A 21,490-nucleotide genomic window follows, 5' to 3' on the forward strand; every position below is an offset into this window, starting at 1 on the left:
TACCTACTGCCAAAAGCAAATTTATTTCCCACAAATTTCGTCCTCCTAAATCTGCTCAAATCAAACATTAATACATTTTTCTTTCTTTAAAACATTTTGAAATATTAATTTTAAATTCTTTACTAATTTAATAAGTTTTATATCCATTTTACTAAAATAAATGTAATTTTAGTCTTTCGTGAATATAAAATAAAGATAGTTCGAAATGCGAAATGCTTGTTGTTTTGTGCAACCAGCCAGCATAGAAGAAAATCAGGGTAAAAATTATGTTAGGTGTTTAATTATAATCTTTCTATCAGACATATTTTATACTTTTAAAAAAGAATTAAATAATAATTTAGTTTGGTTAAATATATGTTTTAGTTCTCATATTTATTTCTCATTTTCAATTAGGTCCTCATGTTTTTTTTGTCCCCAATTGCATCTTAATATTTGTAAATTTGAGGAATTAAGTCCTCCCCGTTTTTTTTTTGTCCCAATTGCATCCTAATATTTGTAAATTTTAGGCAATTAAGCCCTCTCAATTGGCCTACGACGTTAGTGGCCAGTTAACGGAAAGGGCTTAATTGCCTCAAATTTACAAATATTAGGATACAATTGGGACAATAAAAAACATGAGGACGTAATTGATAATGGAGAACAAATATGAGAACTAAAACATATATTTAACCATTTAATTTTTATAAAAGCGAAGTTTAGAATGTAGAGAAAAGAAAAAGAGGTTGAGTATAAGATTATGTTAATTATATTAATTATATGGAGAATGGTGAAACCTGAATTATTTAAGGAAAGAAAATTGTAACAAAAAGCATCCCTTACATCATTTTCCGTAAGTAATGAGTAACGTGGCGTATCATGTTCAATATATTCAATTGATCATATTATCTTAACCAGCTAAAATTAAAACATTATTATATTTGTAGGAGAATTTTTCAGCTCCTTAAAGAGCTCAGTATTAAAACCATTCAGTCGTTATTTTTCTTTTTCTTTTCCCTGTCACTCGTTTTTCATTCGCTATAAGAGGATTTGGTAATTGTGTTTATCATCAAAATAAACTAATCAAATTTAAACATATTGTCTTACTAAGACAGCTAGAAAAGACATGAACAGAGAACATGGAGATGTGTTGATATGTGAAAGTATAATATAAGTGTACTGTTTTTAAATTAAATTAAATCCACATATTTATCCCTTTGGGTTGGTTGGTCCAGTGCATTATTCCATCTGGTATCCAATTTTGCTGTTAATATTTTTAATTAAATTAATAAAACTATGAGATGCGTGCTTTTATTGGTCAAATTGTTTGATGTCATATATATCATATTTTTATCAATATTGTATCACTTACTACATTAGAATCAGAACACAAATATGAATCTAAATCTGCGAAAATATATATATGCAAGTAAGATCCTCAAATTAAAGAAGATCACTTTATAAACTATATCTATTCGGAAAAATAACTGTATGTGACGGAAAAATAATTGTATGTGACGTGATGATGAAATTGTATTTTATATTAATTATTTTAGGGGTAGAAGTTAAATCGACTAAGTTACCATTACGTTGTAATATTTGGACTGTTACAGTTTTGGAAAAAAGTGTTCTTACATTGATTATTAATTATAACTTTTATTCTAACAATAAAACGTAAAACAAAAGAAGAAGCAAATAGATCTTAAAATCAAAAGCATAATTTTAAAATATATGCTTCCAACAAATTTTCAATAGTTATGAATTGAGTGGTAAATAATAATAAAAAATAAACTTAATATACTAATGAAAAATTAGTAAGAATCAAATAAAGATTTATCTTCAAATAAATTTTACTTCTTTAGTCAATAAATAAATAAAATAATAATATTAATAAGTGAATAATATAAGTGTTGATAGATTTAGTTGAAATCAGTCTTCCTGTCGCGAGATATTTTTGTATAAGCTTTTAACTTTATATTTAATCAGTCTTACATAGGTGTAATTCGCTATATTAGAGGTCTAACAAAATATAGCTTATTTGGTTAGGTCTGATTTTTTTAGTTGTTAAATAACTTAATTATAATAACTTATTCATACACTGTAATAAAAAAAACGAATAAAATATGTAAGTATAAAAAATTAGTTGATAAATCAAAACTTATTAAATAATAAAAATTCGTTGATAAAAATGTTTGTTATAAACTAAATCAAAGAATAAAAGTTTGTCAATAGTTATCCATTGTCAAGAATACGTAAGTAGTTAAATGTTGATAATTGTTAAAGTATTTTAATTATATGGATTTTCGTTTTTATTTTTTCTTCTCTTTCTCTTTTTCTCCTTTGTCTTTTTCATTGTTGTCATCTTCACGATTATCACTACCATCTCCTCTTTCTTTCTTAGTCCTTCTCTTCCTTCTTTTCTTTCTTCTTTTTCTCACCCGTTTCTAATAAATCTATCATAAATATTTTGTTAGATATGGTGTGAACATTTGCATCCATTTTACCAATAGATTAACTAACGAAATTATCAATGAATTTTAAGTTAAATATGTTTTTAGTATTTGAACTTTGATGTGAAATTAAAATTTATTTTTGTCTGAAATTTTAATACATTTCGATCCTCAAACTTTAAAATTGAATGAAAATAATCATTTTAAACCAAATTACATTATATTTTTTTGACGTGTAAAAAACAGTTTCTCATATGACATTAAAGCGATAGCATGTCAAAATATGCAAACAACTCAAATGTTAGCATAAAAATGATATAACTATTGCTTTCCATCAATGTAAGAACACCTCTCCAATTCTACACCTTTTAACCCTTGAAGAACATCCTTTTTTTAACTAAACAATTCAACATTTTTTAACTGATATAACTAAACCTTCGGTGCCACAAAGATGTCTCAATGTCCATGACATTCACAGTGTATTTAGCAACCAAAGATTTTGTCCAATATAATTTAGCTAATTTTTCTTCTCTAGCCATAACCAAGTTACCTTTGTTAAGTTTCCACTTTCCAAAATCAAAGTGATTATCATACCCACCATCATCAAGGATGTGTATAGAGATTAAGTTAAACAAACATCAAGAGTATGTTTGACTCCTCTAAGCAAGAACTGTATTCCTACGTTAGTTTGCGAGCAAACATCACCAACACCAATCACTTTAGATACACTATCATTATCTATCTTCAACACTTCAAGAAATAAAAAGTAGTGTAATGACATAATTGTAAATAAGATAACATTTATCATACTGATTGTGGTTATAACAAGTTAAAAAGTTGGCACAATATCATTTTTAATAATAAATAAGTAAGTTTTCTTATAATCAGTATAAAAAGTGGGCGAGATAACATTTAATAATAAATAAGAAAATTTTCTATACCGATTCTAATTATAACTGATATAGAAAATTGATGCAACGACATTATTGTAATAAATAAAAAAGTTTTCTATATTAATTTTAATTATAACCGATGTAAAAAATAATTTTTTATTTATTTTTATTTATAAACACAAACCCACGAGTCAATTCATCATATTTGCAATTTCTGTCTGGTGGAGCTAGCGCGAACTAGGGTTCATCTCTGGATTGCGAGAATTGTGGTGTGCAAAAAGAAGACATGGCACTGCTTGAGGTGTGATATTAAACTTTTTCTATCCTGTATAATTTTTTTTTACACTAGTATCATATCCAGATTTCCCATTAAAAAAATAATATCCTTAATAAACCCACAAGTGTATTTATAAATATAGTGAAATTTAACTATATATTCTTAAAACACGAACAACACATGTATCCTCTCTTGGTTGTATATAATAGTATCTCCATGTTTGAAAAATTCATGGCTCCATTGCTTTCATTTGAATCAAGAGAAAACACTCATAATGCCCTTAATAATGCATAAACCCATACATCTATTAAAAATAAATTTCTTTATAGAACTTTGTTTTATTAAATGCTACATAATAAAATAATATATTGCATCACGTGATTAAAATGTCTTTAAGGTATGTTTTTCTTTAATATATATTATAAGAATTAAAATGATCATAAAAAGTATTTTTTTATACCTTTTTAGAAAAGAAAAATTAAAAAATTAAAAAATAATATTAAATGAATATAAAATAGTTGCGTGACTCATGTGTCATTTCTCATGTTTTTTATAAGAAAAATATTTTTTGAAACACTTAAAACTTTTATATTTATTTGATATTATTTTTATTTATATTTTACTTTTTTTTTGAAAAATTATAAAATCTTACACATTAAATCATTAAATATTTTATCATTATAAATCGTGTGTACTCGTGTTATTACTGCCTCCAAATTTGGTCTTTTCAGGTCGTAGCTTTCACGAAACATGGGGTGACACCAACTTGTGACCATATATAAACGCCATAGTTTCTGGCTTATCGTAGCAACACGCGGGTTGCAATCTACACAAACTCTTCAATCTACTACTTTCCTTTTTTCCTTCACAATCATAATCAGCAGATCCATTTCAGATAAAATTTTCTAACCAAAATCCGACACCATGGATATACTTATGCAACTGAAAACCGTAATCGAACCGTTCGGTACGACGGTCTTGCTCATAATTCTGGTGACGTTGGTACTGTGGGGTTTACTGTCTCGAATTCGCAGAAAAACGGCGCCGTATCCCCCGGGGCCTAAAGGCCTTCCCATCATAGGCAACATGAACATGATGGACCAGCTCACACACAGAGGCCTGGCCAAACTCGCCAAGCAATACGGCGGCGTTTTTCACCTCCGCATAGGGTTCCTCCCCATGGTTGCCATTTCAAACGCGGAAGCGGCACGTGAAGTGCTCCAAGTCCAGGACAACATATTCTCCAACCGCCCCGCCACCATAGCCATAAGGTACCTAACCTACGACCGCGCCGACATGGCTTTCGCTCACTACGGTCCCTTCTGGCGCCAGATGCGGAAAATCTGCGTCATCAAACTCTTCAGCCGCAAGCGCGCCGAGTCCTGGAACTCCGTCAGAGACGAAGTCGACACCATTGTCCGCACCGTTGCGGCGAATGTGGGGAACCCCGTTAACGTTGGGGAACTGGTGTTCAACCTCACGAAAAACATCATCTACCGCGCCGCTTTCGGGTCCAGTTCCCGACAGGGACAAGACAAGTTCATTTCAATTCTTCAGGAGTTTTCTAAGTTGTTTGGGGCCTTCAATATTGCGGACTTTGTGCCTTGTCTCGGGTGGGTTGATCCTCAGGGTCTGAACTTGAGACTCGTCAAGGCACGCGCCGCCTTGGATAGCTTCATTGATAACATCATTGAGGAGCACGTGGAGAAGAAGAGGAGCGGCAAGTGTTGTGAGGAAGAAAGTGACATGGTTGATGAGTTGCTGAATTTTTACAGCCAACACCCCAATTTCAGTAATCTATCAAACGACTTGCACAACTCCATCACACTCACCAAAGACAACATCAAAGCCATCATCATGGTACTACCCTCATGTTAGATATTTCTTTTAATTTTCTTTCTGTATATTAACTATTATTATTTGGAAAACAGCATTTCAGCGGTAGGTTTATAGCCAGGGATTCATCCGTTTAAATTCAAGTTATTACAGATAGATACTATTTTTTAAACTTTTTTCTAAGATTTCATTTTCACGGATGAAAAAAATTATTTTCAAATGGAGTGGGTATTGGTCATTTTTTTTTTTAAAAGGATGTATTCAGTAGTAGAAAAAAGCTGTCTTACTACTTTTAATTATTTATCTCTGAAAAAAGATGATAAAAAATTAAATATTTTCTTTTTGTTAAAAAGAATTTAGCGAAAATTTCTTCATAATGTTTTCCGGAAATATAGTTCTTTAAATAATCAACTAAAAAAGAAAATATCCGTTTTCTATTTCATATTTTTTAAATTCTGAAAACTTTATATTTTCTTAGCAAACCCTGCCTGTACACACGAAAAGTTTGTGATAAAGAATAAGCATCAAGTAAGATTTGTACATATTGTACTTTAGTGAGAATCAAAGACTATCACCTGTTCCTAAGTAAGTTAAAAACTTTCAGTCTATAAAAAAAAAAATAATTAATAAGTTGAAAGTGACTACTCGGTTTTCCTCATTTCAGTTTACTAAGAATATTAAAGGCGTACTCCGGCCACTTTGTTTAAATAAGTTTAAAATAAAAAATTATTGGAAAATAATATTTTAACACTATTTTTTTATATCATTTTGACACTGCACACGTGTGAAAATGTGATTGGACGATTTCAAATTAAAAAAATAAACTTTAGTTTTTTTCTTTCAAATATACTCCTGTCTTAACTTTTTTAATTTGAAATCGTCCAATCACATTTTGACACGTGTACAGTGTCAAAATGCTGTCAAAAAATAGTGTTAAAATATCATTTTCCAAAATTATTTTACCATAAACAGGAACGAAATTATCTTGAATAACTCCTATGATAAAAGGAGAGAAAAACGGATTATTTAATTTCTAGACTAATACAAATGCTTTTTTCTCACATTACTACTTTCAGTTCAGAAGATTGATGTCATTATATATACACACTGTTTTCTAAACAATCAAACAAACGAATATAATTATTTGTAATGTTATTTTAAGGTATTAGATTAAATTAAAGGATCGTAAACGTTTGGTTTGCATAATTTAGAACCACAATTATTTTTCTTTTACACATTTTCTTATTCATTAAACAAAAAAGAGTTAATGCTATAAATGGTGATTATATATATATATATATATATATATACACACACGCATGTGTGTGTGTGTGTGAACTGGTGGTAACACGTACTCTGTACAGTGTGCATGCATAATTAAGCATCCATGTCCATGTCCATGTCCATACCGCCAGCATTTCTATTTCATGTTTTCAACACAAAAAGGAAAACGAAAAAACTGATAACAATGGAACAACATGCAGGACGTGATGTTCGGAGGAACCGAAACTGTGGCATCAGGAATCGAGTGGGCAGTGGCGGAGCTAATGAGAAGCCCAGAAGACCTACGACGTGTGCAGCAAGAACTAGCCGATGTAGTGGGCCTGAACCGGCGCGTGGAGGAATCGGACCTCGAAAAGCTCGTCTTTCTGAAATGCGCGGTGAAGGAGGCACTGCGGATGCACCCGCCGATTCCGCTTCTCCTCCACGAGACGGCGGAGGAAGCGGTGGTTTGCGGGTACCACGTGCCAAAGGGTTCGCGCGTAATGATAAACGCGTGGGCCATAGGAAGGGACGGGGACTCGTGGGAGGAACCGGAAGCGTTCAAGCCGTCGCGGTTTCTAAACCCGAGTGTGCCGGATTTCAAAGGGAGCAACTTTGAGTTCATTCCGTTCGGGTCGGGTCGGAGATCCTGTCCCGGAATGCAACTGGGTCTTTACGCGCTGGAAATGGCCGTGGCGCATTTGCTTCACTGCTTCACGTGGGAGTTACCCGATGGGATGAAACCCAGCGAGTTGGACATGAGTGACGTGTTCGGACTCACCGCGCCCATGGCGAGTCGACTCGTGGCGATTCCATCGAAACGTGTGTTATGTCATGTATAATGTTTTGTTATGCAAAGAAGAAAGAAAGTAATATGAATGTTATAAAGAAAAATAATGGTGAAGTGTTTGGGGAGTTTTATTTGTTTTATTGAATGTTTTTATTCCCCGATTATACGTGGAAGAATGTTTGGGGAATATTACTATTAGGTTTCGTTTCAGTGTGGATTTATGTAAAGTAGAATTGAGGATCTACAACGTCATTGTTTATTATTCAATCACTTTGCCCAAACGTATCTCTCTCTAACTTTATAATATTCATATGTATAGTTTGCTATGGTTTTGGAACATTATTAGATTAATAGAAGTTGGTGATATATTTGAGATGATAAATATGAATGTGATTGGTCGTAAATATACATGTTGAAGTTTGACTTTTGAATTTAAATTATTTTCAAATTTGATATTATTTAAAGTGTGGCCCTATCACTTAAATATAGTAGTTATACTCATATTTAGTAATTAAACTTATAGTTTTAATACAATATTCTTTATAATAAATATAACTATATAGTTTGTATTAGAAGTTAATAAATAGTTTACTTTAACTAAGCAAAAAGTAAATCATCCCTTACCAACCAACAGTTACTTTTGGTTACAGTCTTTTTGAAATCTGGTGTGAATGGTATATTATAAAAACGTCATTCGAGTCTACCGTCGCTTAAGTATAAGTCATTTTGGCATCTAAGTAAAGAAATATACCTAATCAATAACTAAAAATATAAACATTTTTAATTTATAAATTAAAATATCAATACGTATTATATTATTAAAGTAAGTTATTAAAGGGAGTATGAGTGATATAAAGAAGTAGAAAGTGTTAGTATTAAGTAGTATGACACTTTGAAGTTGTTGTGATTACGTAATTTGGATGAAGAATTTGGAGAAGGAGATGCATGTAAAGGTGGTTAATTAATTGAGGATGACATAAGGAGGAAACTTAGAGGAGAGGAAAAGAAAGAGGTTTAGGTCAGATTTCAAAATTAATATTTCAAGGCATTTTTAATCTCACATTAAGGAATTTTTAAAACCCATCCGATAAAGATAGTTAGTTATAATAGATTTATAGATATTTTTTTATTTTATTTCAATAATTTATGAAACTGTATGACAAATTAATATTTAAATTATTTTTATAATTTTAAAATGTAAAGTAAAAATTATCAATTATTCTACAACTATATTATTAATTATAAAAACTTCTAGACAGTTAAGTTATAAAAAAAAAAAATTGGAATAAAATATTACTTAAAATAAGTTATTAGATAAATGTTACATAAATTTTCTCAAATTATAATCAAATTCTGATATTTAAGATGTTACATTTTCAAGTATATAAAAAGTTATATACTCAAATTGAGTTATAACTTTTATGATAACGATGAATGTTAGATCTAATAATTAGTTTTAAAACTAATCTCATTATTAAGTTAGGTTTTTTCATAATAATGAAATAAATCTCACAAGAAGACAAAGAATAGAAAACAGTTTTAAATACAATTTTCTCTATTTAAAGGAGTAAAGTTTAATTAACAATTATTAGATTCTTTGAACTTTGATACATTGATAGGGTGTTGTGGAACATAGGACCTACCTTTAGTGTAATAGTGAAAAAAAAAACTTTATAGAGACAATAGACAAATTAGGTTTTCGTCAACAATTTGTATAGACTATATGTTTTATGAATTAATGTTTATATTAGTAAACAATAGAAATATTGTCATAACCTCACTTTATGAGTAAAAATTTTGTAAGAAAGTTTTATTAAAGAAAAGAAAAGTTTAACAATAGTGAAAGATGGAATCATTGATGGTGTTGAAAAATCTTCAATATGAACTTGAAGCAACTATGCAACTGTTAACAGAAGTTGAAAATGATGTCAAGAAAGCTCTACTCAATATCAGTGCTTGTCAATATATATCATTAATTTGAAATAAAACTAACCTCGGTAGGTTCCCACCCTTACGCATGAGGCCTAATACATTGCGGAGCTGCACAGAAGCAAATGTAAGTCAAAGAGAACAAACAATTTTTCGTGTAAATATCACACAATATATTATCGTAACAGAAGAATAAGAAATAAATTTTTTTGTAAGCTCTCTCACGGATATGGACATTCGTTTTGAATGTCCAACGGAACTCCTATTTCCGTTGAGCCTATTCAATCCATTTGATAGTTTGATTTTGAGTTAAGGGTATTTGTGGCATGTGATGGTGAAGGAAGAACATGCGGTGGTGTAAGGAGTAACATTTTAAGTAAGTCAGATTGAGTTGGTTCACTAAATGACTAACTCATGATGAACCGGATCAAGTCAAACTGGACTATCCGTTTTGATAGCTCTAGTTAACGATACTAAGGACACTCATGATATTAAAGACATTATTATTAGTGTAGAAAAACCTTTATTTTTGTGTTTGATTTAAAAACAGAAATAGAAAGAATGAAAATAAAATTGAATGTTTAATTGTTTATTGAATAAAAATTAAGAAGAAACTATTTAATAGTTGTTTAGTTTAATTGATTTAATAGAAAATAAAGAAAGAGATAAAGAGGAATAGAAATATAAGAGAAATACTTCAATAAATCTCATAATTTTTTTTTCTTTATTTTCTGTGTCAAATACAACAAAATAAATTTTCTCTCTCATCATTTTCTTTGTCCTACCAAACACACCATCACCACATAAGTTAAGATATTATATTTATTTATTTTTTTAATACCCAATTTAATCATAATAGAATAATTAAAATCTTAAATTATTATATTGACCATTTCAATGGTTTATAGAAGCATTATTTCAATCTAAGTTTTATAGATTTAGATTCCATCTAAATACGTGGAACTTAAACTACAATAATACTTTTATTCATAAGAAAATGCATTTAAATTCTTCCACTAAAGTATTGAAGTATTTATAATCCAATATGCTTGCGTTGTATTGATACCACATTCACATACAAAATATACAAATATCCAAAGACATAGCAAATAAATAAACAAAAAGAATATGAAATGGGCTTAAAAAACAGGCCCAATTCGTGCCTACTTGGAGCTAGTTCTTTTTGCTCCAGTAATACCGACCAAAGAAAAGTAATGAAAAAAAAAAAGGTTGATCCAGTATTGTAATGTAACTGTTTCTGAGGGAGGGAAGATGGATCTTCATGATTCTTTCCACCCGTTTTTGAAGTTAATAGGAATACAATTTGTTTACATCAAAATACGTAATACTGCAAGACCAACTGCAGAAATCGAAACCAGTGTTCCTATGCAATATTTTATGACATCATATTTAGCTGCTTCCAGCTGTGCTCTTAAAGAATGGATCTCCTACATATAAATTAGAGCAAAGGGTTTTCAAAATGCAAATTGACAAATTGGCATTGGTTGAAAATAGCAATATCTGAATGTCACATAATTGCTTACTCTATCAAGTTTGTTTGTCAGATTGTTAGTTTCAGCATTCTGGTTAGACAATTCCTCTCTTATTCTCCTGCATCAGCCGTAACAGATGAAAATAAGAATTTATGTAATCTTTGACAATCACTACTTTATTCTTAAATCTTACCCTCTTTCAAGGTTCAAATCTAATCGCTGCCCAGCAGTGACTTTATCAATCTCATACCTGCATAGTAAAACATGTGATTGTACCACAAAATAGTAACAAAACAACAGTCGAGAATAGTTTGATCATCATCAGTTGCTAAAAGTGATAAAAAAATCATACCTTAACTCACTTCGCATCTTCTCTATATCATTCCTAAGTTTCTCTGTCTCATGTTGTAGAAGAGAGAAATGATGTCCCTGAATTACAAGTTTTTCAGCATATTAGAACATTAGTGAAACAAAACTAACCTTATCAGTATCAATGTAACATACACGTGAATAAAATAACAAGATAAAGAAAACGTAAAATTTAAGACCTAATAAAAAAAGTTCTTAATATAAAATTATTGCAATCCCAGCCCAGCATAAATGTCTCAACAAAATGCAACAAAAATCATCATAAATGTTAGACATGTAATTTGTCAGCACATGAATTATAGTGCAACTATTTGAATTATTCTCTTAAAAATTACGATCAAATGTACAAGCAAAAAATATTCTACACATATCTATTGAGTATTAGCAAGTATAGACAATTTACGGAACATGAGTTGGATCTTTCTATTTGGAAAAAGACTAAGGGCAATAAGGTTTTTCGTTTTCACTTTCAATCACAAAATACCACATTTGAAAACAACCTTATGAGTCAAGTCTTTAGAAGACTTACCCGTTTAAATACACTCTTAAGTTCGATAACCTTGCATCCTATCACTCCTAGAAACACTTGAATAATTTCAAAATAACATAAAGACCATTTAATTCAAAGATCTTCAAATACATAGGTTAACCGGACATAGGGAACTCATAAGCTTATCTTAACCAATAAAACACTATAAACAGACGTCTAAACATAAAAAAGTAACCATTTAATAAACAATAGATAATAAGCATATCATCTTTCTTTTCTGCCTCGAAATTAAAGTTTGTCTTCACTTTCATCCTTGCATTTTATAACAAGTTTTACAAAGACCATGTTAGCAAGCTTCCGCACAGAAGTTTGAACATGTCGCTGACTGACTATCTTATGCAGCAAAGTTAATAACTAAATAAATAATATCATTATGAAATGTGACAACATTTTAGAAGATCATAAGTTTCTATTAAATCCCAAAATTGAGGTGCTTCTAGAAATCCAACAATGAATCATTAACCATGATCACACCAAGTACAAGAGGGACTAAGAAGTTACATGATACTATGCAACTGAGAAGATCATCTCCAAAGAAGAATTGAACGGGAAGAAGGGGAAGAAAAGAAAAGAAAGTGAAGTACCAACCCAAAAGAGAAGAAGAAGCACGGTCAAGAAACTTTGTGATCAACTTAATCTTATATCTTCTTTCTAACTACTTTCAGCTTCAAAGAACATGATCATCATAAGCATGTTTTATATTTTCATTATATCTACTTTCAGCTTCGGAGAACATGATCAAACAATGCCATAAGCATGTTTGTGATCAACTTAATCTTATATCTTCATTCTAACTACTTTCAGCTTCAAAGAACGTGATCAAACAATATCATAAACATGTTTTATTGTTGCATTATAAGAGAGTCAAAAATAGCCACTTCTCATTCCTAACCAGGAAGAAGCAGATGCTCATATTCACCAAGATATTCTGGAAGATCCATGCTCGACGTTTTATAAATAAGTAAATGTGGAAGGAGTTTCTCATCCTGAGTTATTATACTATAATGCATGCAAGTCAAATTTATGGCAGTAAAATAGGATGCCGGCAATGAATATAACCACTACATACAATCTTTTCTTCAATCCTACTATGAATAGTAGAACCAGATCTTAAGACATTAGACTGTACCAAAATCATAATCTCAAAGTTTACCAATAATCACATATAACATATAAGAAATACCTGTGAACTCTGCACCTCTGCTTTAAACTTGGATAAATTGGATTCTTGCATCATCTCAGTCTTAAAAAAAATAACCAAAACAATATCAGTACAAAGTTATAAAATTTATAAATCTAAAAACAGACAACGTGAAAGCAAATTTTAAATCCACAACAAAAATTATACTAGGCACTAAATATTTTACTCTCTGCATTTCTCCTTTAGATACTAAGGACTGAGACACATTTTCAAGACTATCATTTAAAACTTCGGTTATGGCCGCTGTTATTGCCTCAGCTTGTTTTGAGGGTACTCCTTCTCCCTCTAATCTTCTAACCTATAAACAAAAAAAATCAAGCTAATAAATTAAAGAAAACAATTTGCAACGCAACTCACTCATCCTTGTTTAAAATTGCAAATAAATATGAAATCCAAGGCAAACAAATAAGAAAAAAAATGATAAAATTATTACCAGGGCTAAGGTGTCAACAAGAAACAAGTGTTTTCCGTTGGATTTCACCAATTGAGAAGAATGTCTTGTCCCCGAAACAGGAAATGGATGGAATATTGCTCTTTCGAACGAGGACGGCACTTTGAATTTAGAAGCCCCAAAAGCTCCGATCCCAGATAACTGCCATACCCGCTTACGAACCGCGGCCATTTCCGATTCCACGAACAAGCCTCAAAAGCCGCACAACAATTTTCAGCCTTCACAAACAAATGGAACAGTTAAGGAAATACAGATATATATTGCACAAAGAGAGCACAGAAGTTTGTAAAAAATCACGTTTCTTGTCTCTCTTTTATCCTTCAGTAATGAGATGGGATACGGATGAAAGGGTGAGAAATAATATTAAAAAAAGAGAAGAAGAAAAAAAAAGGTAAAGATTGATTGATCTGGAAAGTTTAAAATGGACGGTTAGCTTAACCAATGACCAATGGTAGGAGGAGGAGAGAGAAGCTGCTCCACGTTTTCTATCACTGGTGGTGTTGTGATGAGTCATAAATCGAAAACATTAATACTAATCACACTAATGATGTTTAATACTAATGGTGTTCGTAAAAGAAAAAAAAAAAAAAAAAGCAAGTGAATGTCTTGGATTTACAACATCTTTTTCTTCAAGTGCAAAATCAGTTCGAGTTATGACTATTATAATTTCAATTTGTATTTTCTAATGTGTATTTTGATTTATCAGTTTCTCAAATAACTTATTAAATTTTAGCATAGTTTTCTTAATCTTCTATACTTTAATTAACTACGCATGCACTAATATGAGTTAATTTTATATCTTAATTTTATGAGTACAACCTTAGAACTTTATCATTTGTGAATACAACTTTAGATCATATATAAAAAATAAGATTAAATATGTTATTAGATTGTTTATGTAATGAAACTGCAATCAGAAACACCTTTGAGAAAATTCAGCAAACTACACAAAGCTTTTGATTTTCATTATTAATATTTATACTTATTAAATAATGACAAGAAAAATTGAGTTTACAACTATTTATACTTATTAAACTCTGTTAAGCCAATCCTAATGGGTTATTTTGTTATCCATTATTACATCCTATTTTTCACCTTTTAATATTTAATTAAAATGTTTTGAGACCCCATGGATTTCTTGCTGTTTTCTATAGTAACAAAGAGTAATTCCCTTAATTTAAGAAGCGATGAAGAAACCCACATCCAAGTTAATAAATATACCCAATTTATTTATAAGAAAAAGAAACATAAATTCAAACTTTTACAATTGAAACTAAAAAAGTAATACATCCTCACAGTAACGCTAATAAATTTCATGCATAACTTCCGAATAATGTCAAACTTCAATGTAAGTGTATGCAAGAAAAGGACCCTCGTGAAAGCTTCACCGCATGCAAGAAATGCTGTTATATACAGGATAGTATGTATCCAATTGAAGTTGGTCTAAGATGCTTGGGGTAGCCCACAGATAAGACGAATGGCCTTCAATCTCATCTGTCACATCGACCTGCAAACCAATAACAGACGCCCATCATTAAAACATAAATATTCATAACTTATGAATGCAACATAGAAAACTACGCAAATTTTGGATGACGAAACATCTTACATTTTGGATCCCGGAAATATCGACAGGTTGGATTCCAGCTAATCCTTTCGTAAGTAGACTGCGCAAATTTAAAAAAATATACATATAATGATAAATAATTATTTTTTATTTCTGTCTATTAAGATCAATCCTTTTACATGTTCCTAAAAGAATGGCTAGCCAAATAATCACAACACTAAGAACTGCACAGGTTAGCTAAACATAATAAGTAGAAAAATTCTCGTGATACAGCTCTAACACCTCATCTCCAAAAGCATTGGTCCCTTATGCACGTATTTGTATCAATGAATCATCTTATCCACAAAACACGTACTGTTATAATAAAAATAACTCATACTTTTTTGATTTAGACAATGTCTTATCATGTTTTAAGAATTTGTATACATTTTCAAAATAAACATATCACTACATCATAGGCAATGACACACCCCACATAATCATATAGTAATCTTAGGTGATACAAATGCCTACTACCACACACGAAAAGGTTTAATGTGAAGATTGACGACAAATCACGAAAAAGACATGGGCCCAGATCAATACCTGAAGAGGCGTCAATCAACGCAAGAAACGCAGTTCTCTGCTCATACTTACCAACTCCCCACTTCACGTATAAAAATAAAAACCAAAAAATTGATCGATGGCCATGAAGTGTGAAACTTCTCACGTAAAAGAAATTATATAATTTCATGCTATGAATTTCTTTTATCAAGTTTATAGGTCCTGAGGTTATGATAGTGCGAGTCAACTTGATATACATAACTTTACAAATATTTACAATTATATTTCAAGATACCTGGCACGGAAGGCAACTCCAAGCATCCAGTCATTCCTCGAATAAGCATTTACAAATCTTCCTGCTACCATCTACGCAATACCGTGATGTTAGAAAATATTGATTCTCATTATACGGATGAGAAAGTTGCACTAAGAAAATTAAATGCCCCACAAACCTTTCGAGCTGCTTCCCAATTCTCGTCCATGATTGGGATGGGTGCTCCTAGAAGTACAACTCTTTCTACTAGTTCAGCTGCCAATAAGCAGGGCAAACAATAACAGTGATAAGGTAACATCATTCAATGAATAAAGATGGCTAGAGTACCAAGGACATAATTATATGCAACCATCACAGGAATTAATAAATGAATAAAAGTACAGGAACTGATCTGATGTGTAGTCAAATAATCTAAACAAATTAAGGATGAACAAATGAAAGGGGCGAAACTTGAAATACCTACCACTGTTTTCAGTTTTAGCCAAACACTGTAAGCACTTGAAAATAACTCTCGCCCCTAGTGAGTAACCTATAAGTGTCACGGGTCTGAAATTCAAACATCAATAAGAATACATCCATTTTCTTGCAGCGGGACTAAAAGTAACTCCGGAATTCGTCAAATACCTATTTCCCTGCAATCCTTTTAACAACACTTCAGCAAGCAACTTACCAGCTTTGTTTGATCTGAAAATCAAGACTAACTCAGCATGAAGATCTAAAAATAATCAAAGAAACAAAACTGATCATAACAAATTTTTCACTGAGTTGGTGAAGCCATCACGTTAACAACACCTTTTATCAAGAAAAAAAAAAAAAGCACTAGGTTCTCCTTGACATGCCAAATCCAGACCACCTTGACATCAGCTTTCAGATTTGCATATGAATACACTTGAATATCAATGATCAATTAAATTGACACTTTAAAAATAACTTGTAAAATTACCAAGCTAAAAGAAAATCAAACTAAACTTGAACATGATCATCAAACAACAATGCAATCCCCAAATATAATTTTCTAATATCTTTAGTGGTGAAAAGGTTAGGGGCAACGTCAAATCCCTCAGAAATTTAAGTTAGTCCCACGCAGCCATCAGATACCGGGACTCGGTCAAGTCAAATTGATTCACTAATTCTACAGTCCAACAAAAACAGTAGAGACCTTGAACTGAAAATCTAAACACTGATATCAAATGTGATATGTTATCCACCTATTTCCAATAACACTCTAGGATCAGTAACTTTAATAGTCCAAATAGTACAAGCATAGCCCAAACAATAAGAATCATAATTCCTGATATTTTAACCATTTAGCACTTTGAAATTGCATACATGATATTCAGTAACACAAGAAACAGGAAGAGCCCCACACTACCAAGCAACATTCTATTGTAGACAGAATCAAGAGATGAACCACACCTGTCGATAGCAATTGTCCATTTACTGTCTATAAAATCGGTCGCTGAAAGCAATGCAGCTGGCCAAGCCAATGCGGTTAAGAGTGAACTCAATACAGTCATCATAGCCCCTCGTTTCATCAGCTCCATTGCAAGTCCTGATGCATGTCACAGTAATATAAACATCTTTGAAAGAGGTACTTATGTACTAATAACTTAGTTTTATTTGAATCCCAAATCTCAAACCCACTTGAAGTAAGCCAATCTTGAATTGCAGTGCTCACAGAAATCAGATTCTTGGACTCCCACTGCAGCGCATACCTAACTTTCAGCAAAATAGCAAGAAAGGTCATTTCTATTGGCAAGGATGGTCACCATCAATCATAAGAATATTAACACTACAGTTCCAAGATAAACTGAACTACAAATACAAGCTGATTTCAATAAAGAGTGTAACTTTTTATCAACATCAAGTTTTCCAAGGTATCCCTGACCATTGAAGGGTAATAATATTCACTATGTACCTCTCCAAGTTGTCATTATGACCTTCCCAGGGCCGTATAAAATCTTCTTTCTCAAAGACAAATCCAGAGACTAAGATCTCAACCCCTAGCCTCTGCAAGCAGAAGTTCAACAAGAAACTAATTACAAAAAATAACCAGGTACAGATGTATTTTTTGATATTATAAGAAAGATGGGGCAGAGTTCACACAAAGCACACAGAAGCAAAGTCCATAACTCAATTTAAGCAAACAAAGTCACAAGAAAACAGGAAGATGAAAGATATAAAAACCTACGCCTTGGTTATGGTTTTCTCCAATAGCCTTGAATTCAAACTCATCCACTCCCCCGACTCTCCTAGCCATTTTGCTTCCCGTAAGTCCTGCTCCTGCAGCTGGAAGAAGTAGAACAAAGAGATACATAAAAATTTCCATTGTTTAGAAAAGAACTTGACTGGCATAATAAAGTATAAAGAAATGCAAGATCAAGGAATCAACCGTCCTACAGATTGCTACTTTTATCAGAATAATAATATTATTTGTTAACAGATATGAACAAATGTGTACTTTGAAGGAATCAAATGTACTGTCATTGCAAAACAGGATATATCAGATATTCTATAGGCCCTCGCGACTCCTCCAGATAGTTACAATCTAAGTAAACACAAACTCTCATGTAACATTTGTATTTATGGCATATCCTTTTTAAGCAGTTAGTGTAAGCATGTAAATGGATAATTACAATAACAAAAGTCTCAAACTACAAACTAAACTTAAAAATAAAATGAGAGAAAGGAAGCCATAGAAACGGGACATGATTGAATTCTAGCAAATCTAATAACATTATAGGCAAATATAAACCTCCAAATGATGCAGCAACAGCAACAGAACCAGCAACACTTCCTGCAGCGGTAGCAGCTGCAGCAAATCCACTTGCTCCAATTACAGGGATCAGAGTACCCAACGTTGGAGCCAAAGCACCTAGACCTGCAGCTATGGCAGGTGCAGCTAACCCTGTTGAATGGTCAAAATAAAAACAATCATAAAGAACTGGTTCTTGAGGAAATTCTATATTTCATAATACAGTTACAAAAGATAACATGATCTCCATACCACCAGTAATAGCCAACAAAGCTCCACCAGTTATTGCAGCAGCACCAATTATACCACCACGCTTTAATTTAGCCCACTTACTTTCTTTTGATTGAGTTTCTTCTTGCTTTGACTCTTGTGCCTTAATAAAAGCCATCGCAGAACAAGCAACCATGGTCTCAATGGCCTCCTACAAAAATCAATACCCATCTTAACCATCAAAGATACAGGACGAGTAAATATGAGATTCTAATAACTGACAATACAAAGCAAGTTTATAACATGCAGACATTTGCAATCACATTCAACTTGAATTCCAGTAGATTAGAAATCAAGACAAACATATAGGCAATGTTCACCACAATCAATAATAGTAAGTCATAAGACAAGGCACTCATCTAGCAATTTCCAAAATAAGACAAGTTATTTAGAAATCAGGCAATCATATAAAGTTCCATTCTAAAATTTCATCAAACAAACCATTTTTGTCCACTTGACATCAAGCCATGTTGCAAGCAGCCGCAGAGCCACACGATGTCGAGCATCATAGCCCTTCCTTCTCTGGCGTATTTCTTCACCTAAATTTGACAAACAACCAGACAGAAGTTCATATAGAACTGTCACTTTCCTCTGATCACTCAGCATCATTACTTCTTCGATTGGGCTCTCATCAATCTCCCAACTAACAGACCCATGTTCTGGCTCTTTAGATTCAACTAAAGGAGCAATATCCATTACCTTCTGAACTTCCAAATGATCATCTACCTTTTCACCATGAGGCTTAACCTCGTCAATTGAGAACTTCTCACGACATTGAAGCTCATATTCGCGAAGTTTCTCCCTTTTAGACTCTGAAGACTCCAGCTTTTGCTCCATTTGGCGTGTGATACCATTAACTGCAACTGACAAAGCATGTTCTTGATCTAAAGTTTGAGAAGAACCACCGTCAGATTCTTGTGAAAGTAACCTCAAGAACTGTAACAATCACAAGCATTATTATTCTCTATTAGCAATATATCAAAATCAAGAAAAATAAATTGCCAGTTACACACTCTCTAACAAACCATTTCCACCAGAACTTCTACTGTTAATTGAAACTCGTTAGAAATCACAAAAACTGCGCAGGTGTCACTCCTTATTTAAATAAGGAAACCCCGCTAGTGAATGTACAGTTTTCAATACAATAAAAGAAAGTGTTTGTGTTAAAAGAATATATTGCTAACACTCTTCTTCCATTTGAATATCAAAATCACCAATGCGTAATATCCTAACGAATGAGAACGAATAAATAGTGAAACGTACCGGTCCCACGTGATGCGTAGCTGAAGAAGAACCAGCGGTTTCCTCTAGTCCAAGCCACGCACCGGAATCAATTTCAAGAAACCTGTTCAAATTCGGATTCAAATTCAGAGATCCAAAATAACTATCAGGATTTGCCCTGAATTATAACTAACACGTACTTAAAAACGGGGCGGAGCAAACCCGAATTATTGTGGACCCAAAGATCCGGGTCTTCGGAAACCGAATCGCTGCTGGAGCTAGTACTGGTTCGCTCCTCGGAGATAGAGTTCTCAGAAACGGGTAACGGCAACGGATTGGTTTGGTTGAGTTGAGCCTCGTGCAGTGCTAGGCCGAACAATGCGCCGGCAGCATACCTCTGCGTCGGCGACAAAAGCGACGGCGCCGTCGTCGAGGGTGCCGCCATGTGCGATGCGATGATTGCGAAGATGAAGTGTCGTTTCCTTCTTACGAAGGCTAACCTCAGAGAGAGAGGAGAGGAATCGAAGTCGTTTGGAAGTGAAAATTGGGAACGCGCTTCAACGGAAGGCGAAGGGAAAAAGGCTTTAATATGTTTGCATTTTAAAGTTAGGCGTGTAGGGTGACGTGGCGAATCGGACCTATTAAGAAATCATCGCCGGATAAATACATAGTGCTTTTGATAAGTTAATAATTTAAGATTATAAAAAACAAAAGTAAAAGAAAATTCAACAGCACACAAAAAAGAAAAGTCAAGCTTGTGTATTAAAATATAGTATTTAATTTACATATTTCGTTCTATTTTCTTGTTTTTAAATAGGTAAAATCTATTATTAATTATAGTATAAGAAAACAAAATACTATCAAATTTATTTTATTATTATTTTGTTTTGTTGACAAATAAATACTTTAAAAGTTAGTTTTTTTTAATTATTTGACATTTTTAATTTTTTTTATTTATATTTATTTTACTATTATATGTCTATGGAAGTATTTTACCTTTTTATTTATTTATTTTATATTTTAATTTCTTTTGTATTTATATATATATATATATATATATATATATATGTGCGTAATATTTATTTTATCTTTTTATCCATTTATTTTATTTACTTACTAATTTGTCTACATTATTTTTTTATTTTTAATTTTATTTCCTGATAACTTCTAATTAATTTATCATTTAATAAATTGTTAATTTTGCATACTATTTTTTTCATTTTTCATTTTATATCATTTATAATTATTTGATCACTAATAAAATTAAATTTAAAAGCATATATTTATTTTTATTTCCTAAAATAATGTTAATTAAAAAATAATATATATATATATATATATATATATATATTAATAATACAAATTGTTTATACTGTCATATA

At 31.8% G+C, this 21,490-nt stretch overlaps 3 protein-coding genes across 9 annotated transcripts; 1 reads left to right on the plus strand and 2 right to left on the minus strand.

Moving 5' to 3' along the window:
• The first annotated feature begins 4,520 nt into the window (after positions 1-4,520).
• LOC106765924 (cytochrome P450 84A1) lies at positions 4,521-7,879 on the plus strand. Its single transcript, XM_014650691.2, has 2 exons — positions 4,521-5,456; positions 6,917-7,879. The coding sequence occupies exons 1-2, from the start codon at positions 4,521-4,523 to the stop codon at positions 7,535-7,537; spliced, it is 1,557 nt and encodes a 518-aa protein (XP_014506177.1). The 3' UTR covers positions 7,538-7,879.
• Positions 7,880-10,422: 2,543 nt separating this feature from the next.
• LOC106767170 (protein FMP32, mitochondrial) lies at positions 10,423-13,936 on the minus strand. 3 transcript variants are annotated; one of them, XM_014652010.2, is made up of 8 exons: positions 13,918-13,936; positions 13,461-13,696; positions 13,194-13,325; positions 13,010-13,069; positions 11,260-11,336; positions 11,101-11,157; positions 10,959-11,025; positions 10,630-10,862 (listed from the first exon to the last, which is right to left on the minus strand). In XM_014652010.2, the coding sequence occupies exons 2-8, from the start codon at positions 13,647-13,649 to the stop codon at positions 10,743-10,745; spliced, it is 702 nt and encodes a 233-aa protein (XP_014507496.1). In that variant the 5' UTR covers positions 13,650-13,696; positions 13,918-13,936; the 3' UTR covers positions 10,630-10,742. The 3 variants fall into 3 exon arrangements, with proteins under 3 accessions (XP_014507497.1, XP_014507496.1, XP_014507495.1); XM_014652009.2 differs by lacking the exon at positions 13,918-13,936 and adding an exon at positions 13,776-13,903; XM_014652011.2 differs by lacking the exons at positions 13,194-13,325; positions 13,918-13,936 and having other exon boundaries at positions 10,423-10,862; positions 13,461-13,769.
• Positions 13,937-14,666: 730 nt separating this feature from the next.
• LOC106765522 (transmembrane and coiled-coil domain-containing protein 4) lies at positions 14,667-20,689 on the minus strand. Of its 5 annotated transcripts, none has more exons than XM_022782747.1 (15): positions 20,309-20,689; positions 20,151-20,232; positions 19,329-19,823; positions 18,870-19,038; positions 18,618-18,770; positions 18,054-18,151; positions 17,781-17,872; positions 17,507-17,577; positions 17,279-17,414; positions 16,487-16,494; positions 16,326-16,391; positions 16,041-16,117; positions 15,884-15,954; positions 15,088-15,145; positions 14,667-14,985 (listed from the first exon to the last, which is right to left on the minus strand). In XM_022782747.1, the coding sequence occupies exons 1-15, from the start codon at positions 20,551-20,553 to the stop codon at positions 14,863-14,865; spliced, it is 1,944 nt and encodes a 647-aa protein (XP_022638468.1). In that variant the 5' UTR covers positions 20,554-20,689; the 3' UTR covers positions 14,667-14,862. The 5 variants fall into 5 exon arrangements, 3 of the variants coding, with proteins under 3 accessions (XP_022638468.1, XP_014505663.1, XP_022638469.1); XM_014650177.2 differs by having other exon boundaries at positions 16,326-16,408; positions 16,487-16,546; positions 20,309-20,688; XM_022782748.1 differs by having other exon boundaries at positions 16,326-16,408; positions 16,487-16,546; positions 20,331-20,450.
• Between the last annotated feature and the right edge of the window lie 801 nt (positions 20,690-21,490).

Source organism: Vigna radiata, chromosome 7 (assembly GCF_000741045.1).
Source record: "Vigna radiata var. radiata cultivar VC1973A chromosome 7, Vradiata_ver6, whole genome shotgun sequence".
Taxonomy (NCBI): domain Eukaryota; kingdom Viridiplantae; phylum Streptophyta; class Magnoliopsida; order Fabales; family Fabaceae; genus Vigna; species Vigna radiata.

Coding starts and splice junctions, on each gene's coding strand:
- LOC106765924 (XM_014650691.2), top strand. CDS start 4,521: ATGGATATACTTATGCAACTGAAAACCGTAATCGAACCGTTCGGTACG. Junction 5,457..6,916: donor ACATCAAAGCCATCATCATG/GTACTACCCTCA, acceptor AACAACATGCAG/GACGTGATGTTCGGAGGAAC.
- LOC106767170 (XM_014652010.2), bottom strand. CDS start 13,649: ATGGCCGCGGTTCGTAAGCGGGTATGGCAGTTATCTGGGATCGGAGCT. Junction 11,026..11,100: donor GATTTGAACCTTGAAAGAGG/GTAAGATTTAAG, acceptor CGGCTGATGCAG/GAGAATAAGAGAGGAATTGT. Junction 10,863..10,958: donor TGACAAACAAACTTGATAGA/GTAAGCAATTAT, acceptor ATTTATATGTAG/GAGATCCATTCTTTAAGAGC.
- LOC106765522 (XM_014650177.2), bottom strand. CDS start 20,553: ATGGCGGCACCCTCGACGACGGCGCCGTCGCTTTTGTCGCCGACGCAG. Junction 18,771..18,869: donor TTTGTTGGCTATTACTGGTG/GTATGGAGATCA, acceptor ACCATTCAACAG/GGTTAGCTGCACCTGCCATA. Junction 18,152..18,617: donor TGTTGCTGCATCATTTGGAG/GTTTATATTTGC, acceptor TACTTCTTCCAG/CTGCAGGAGCAGGACTTACG.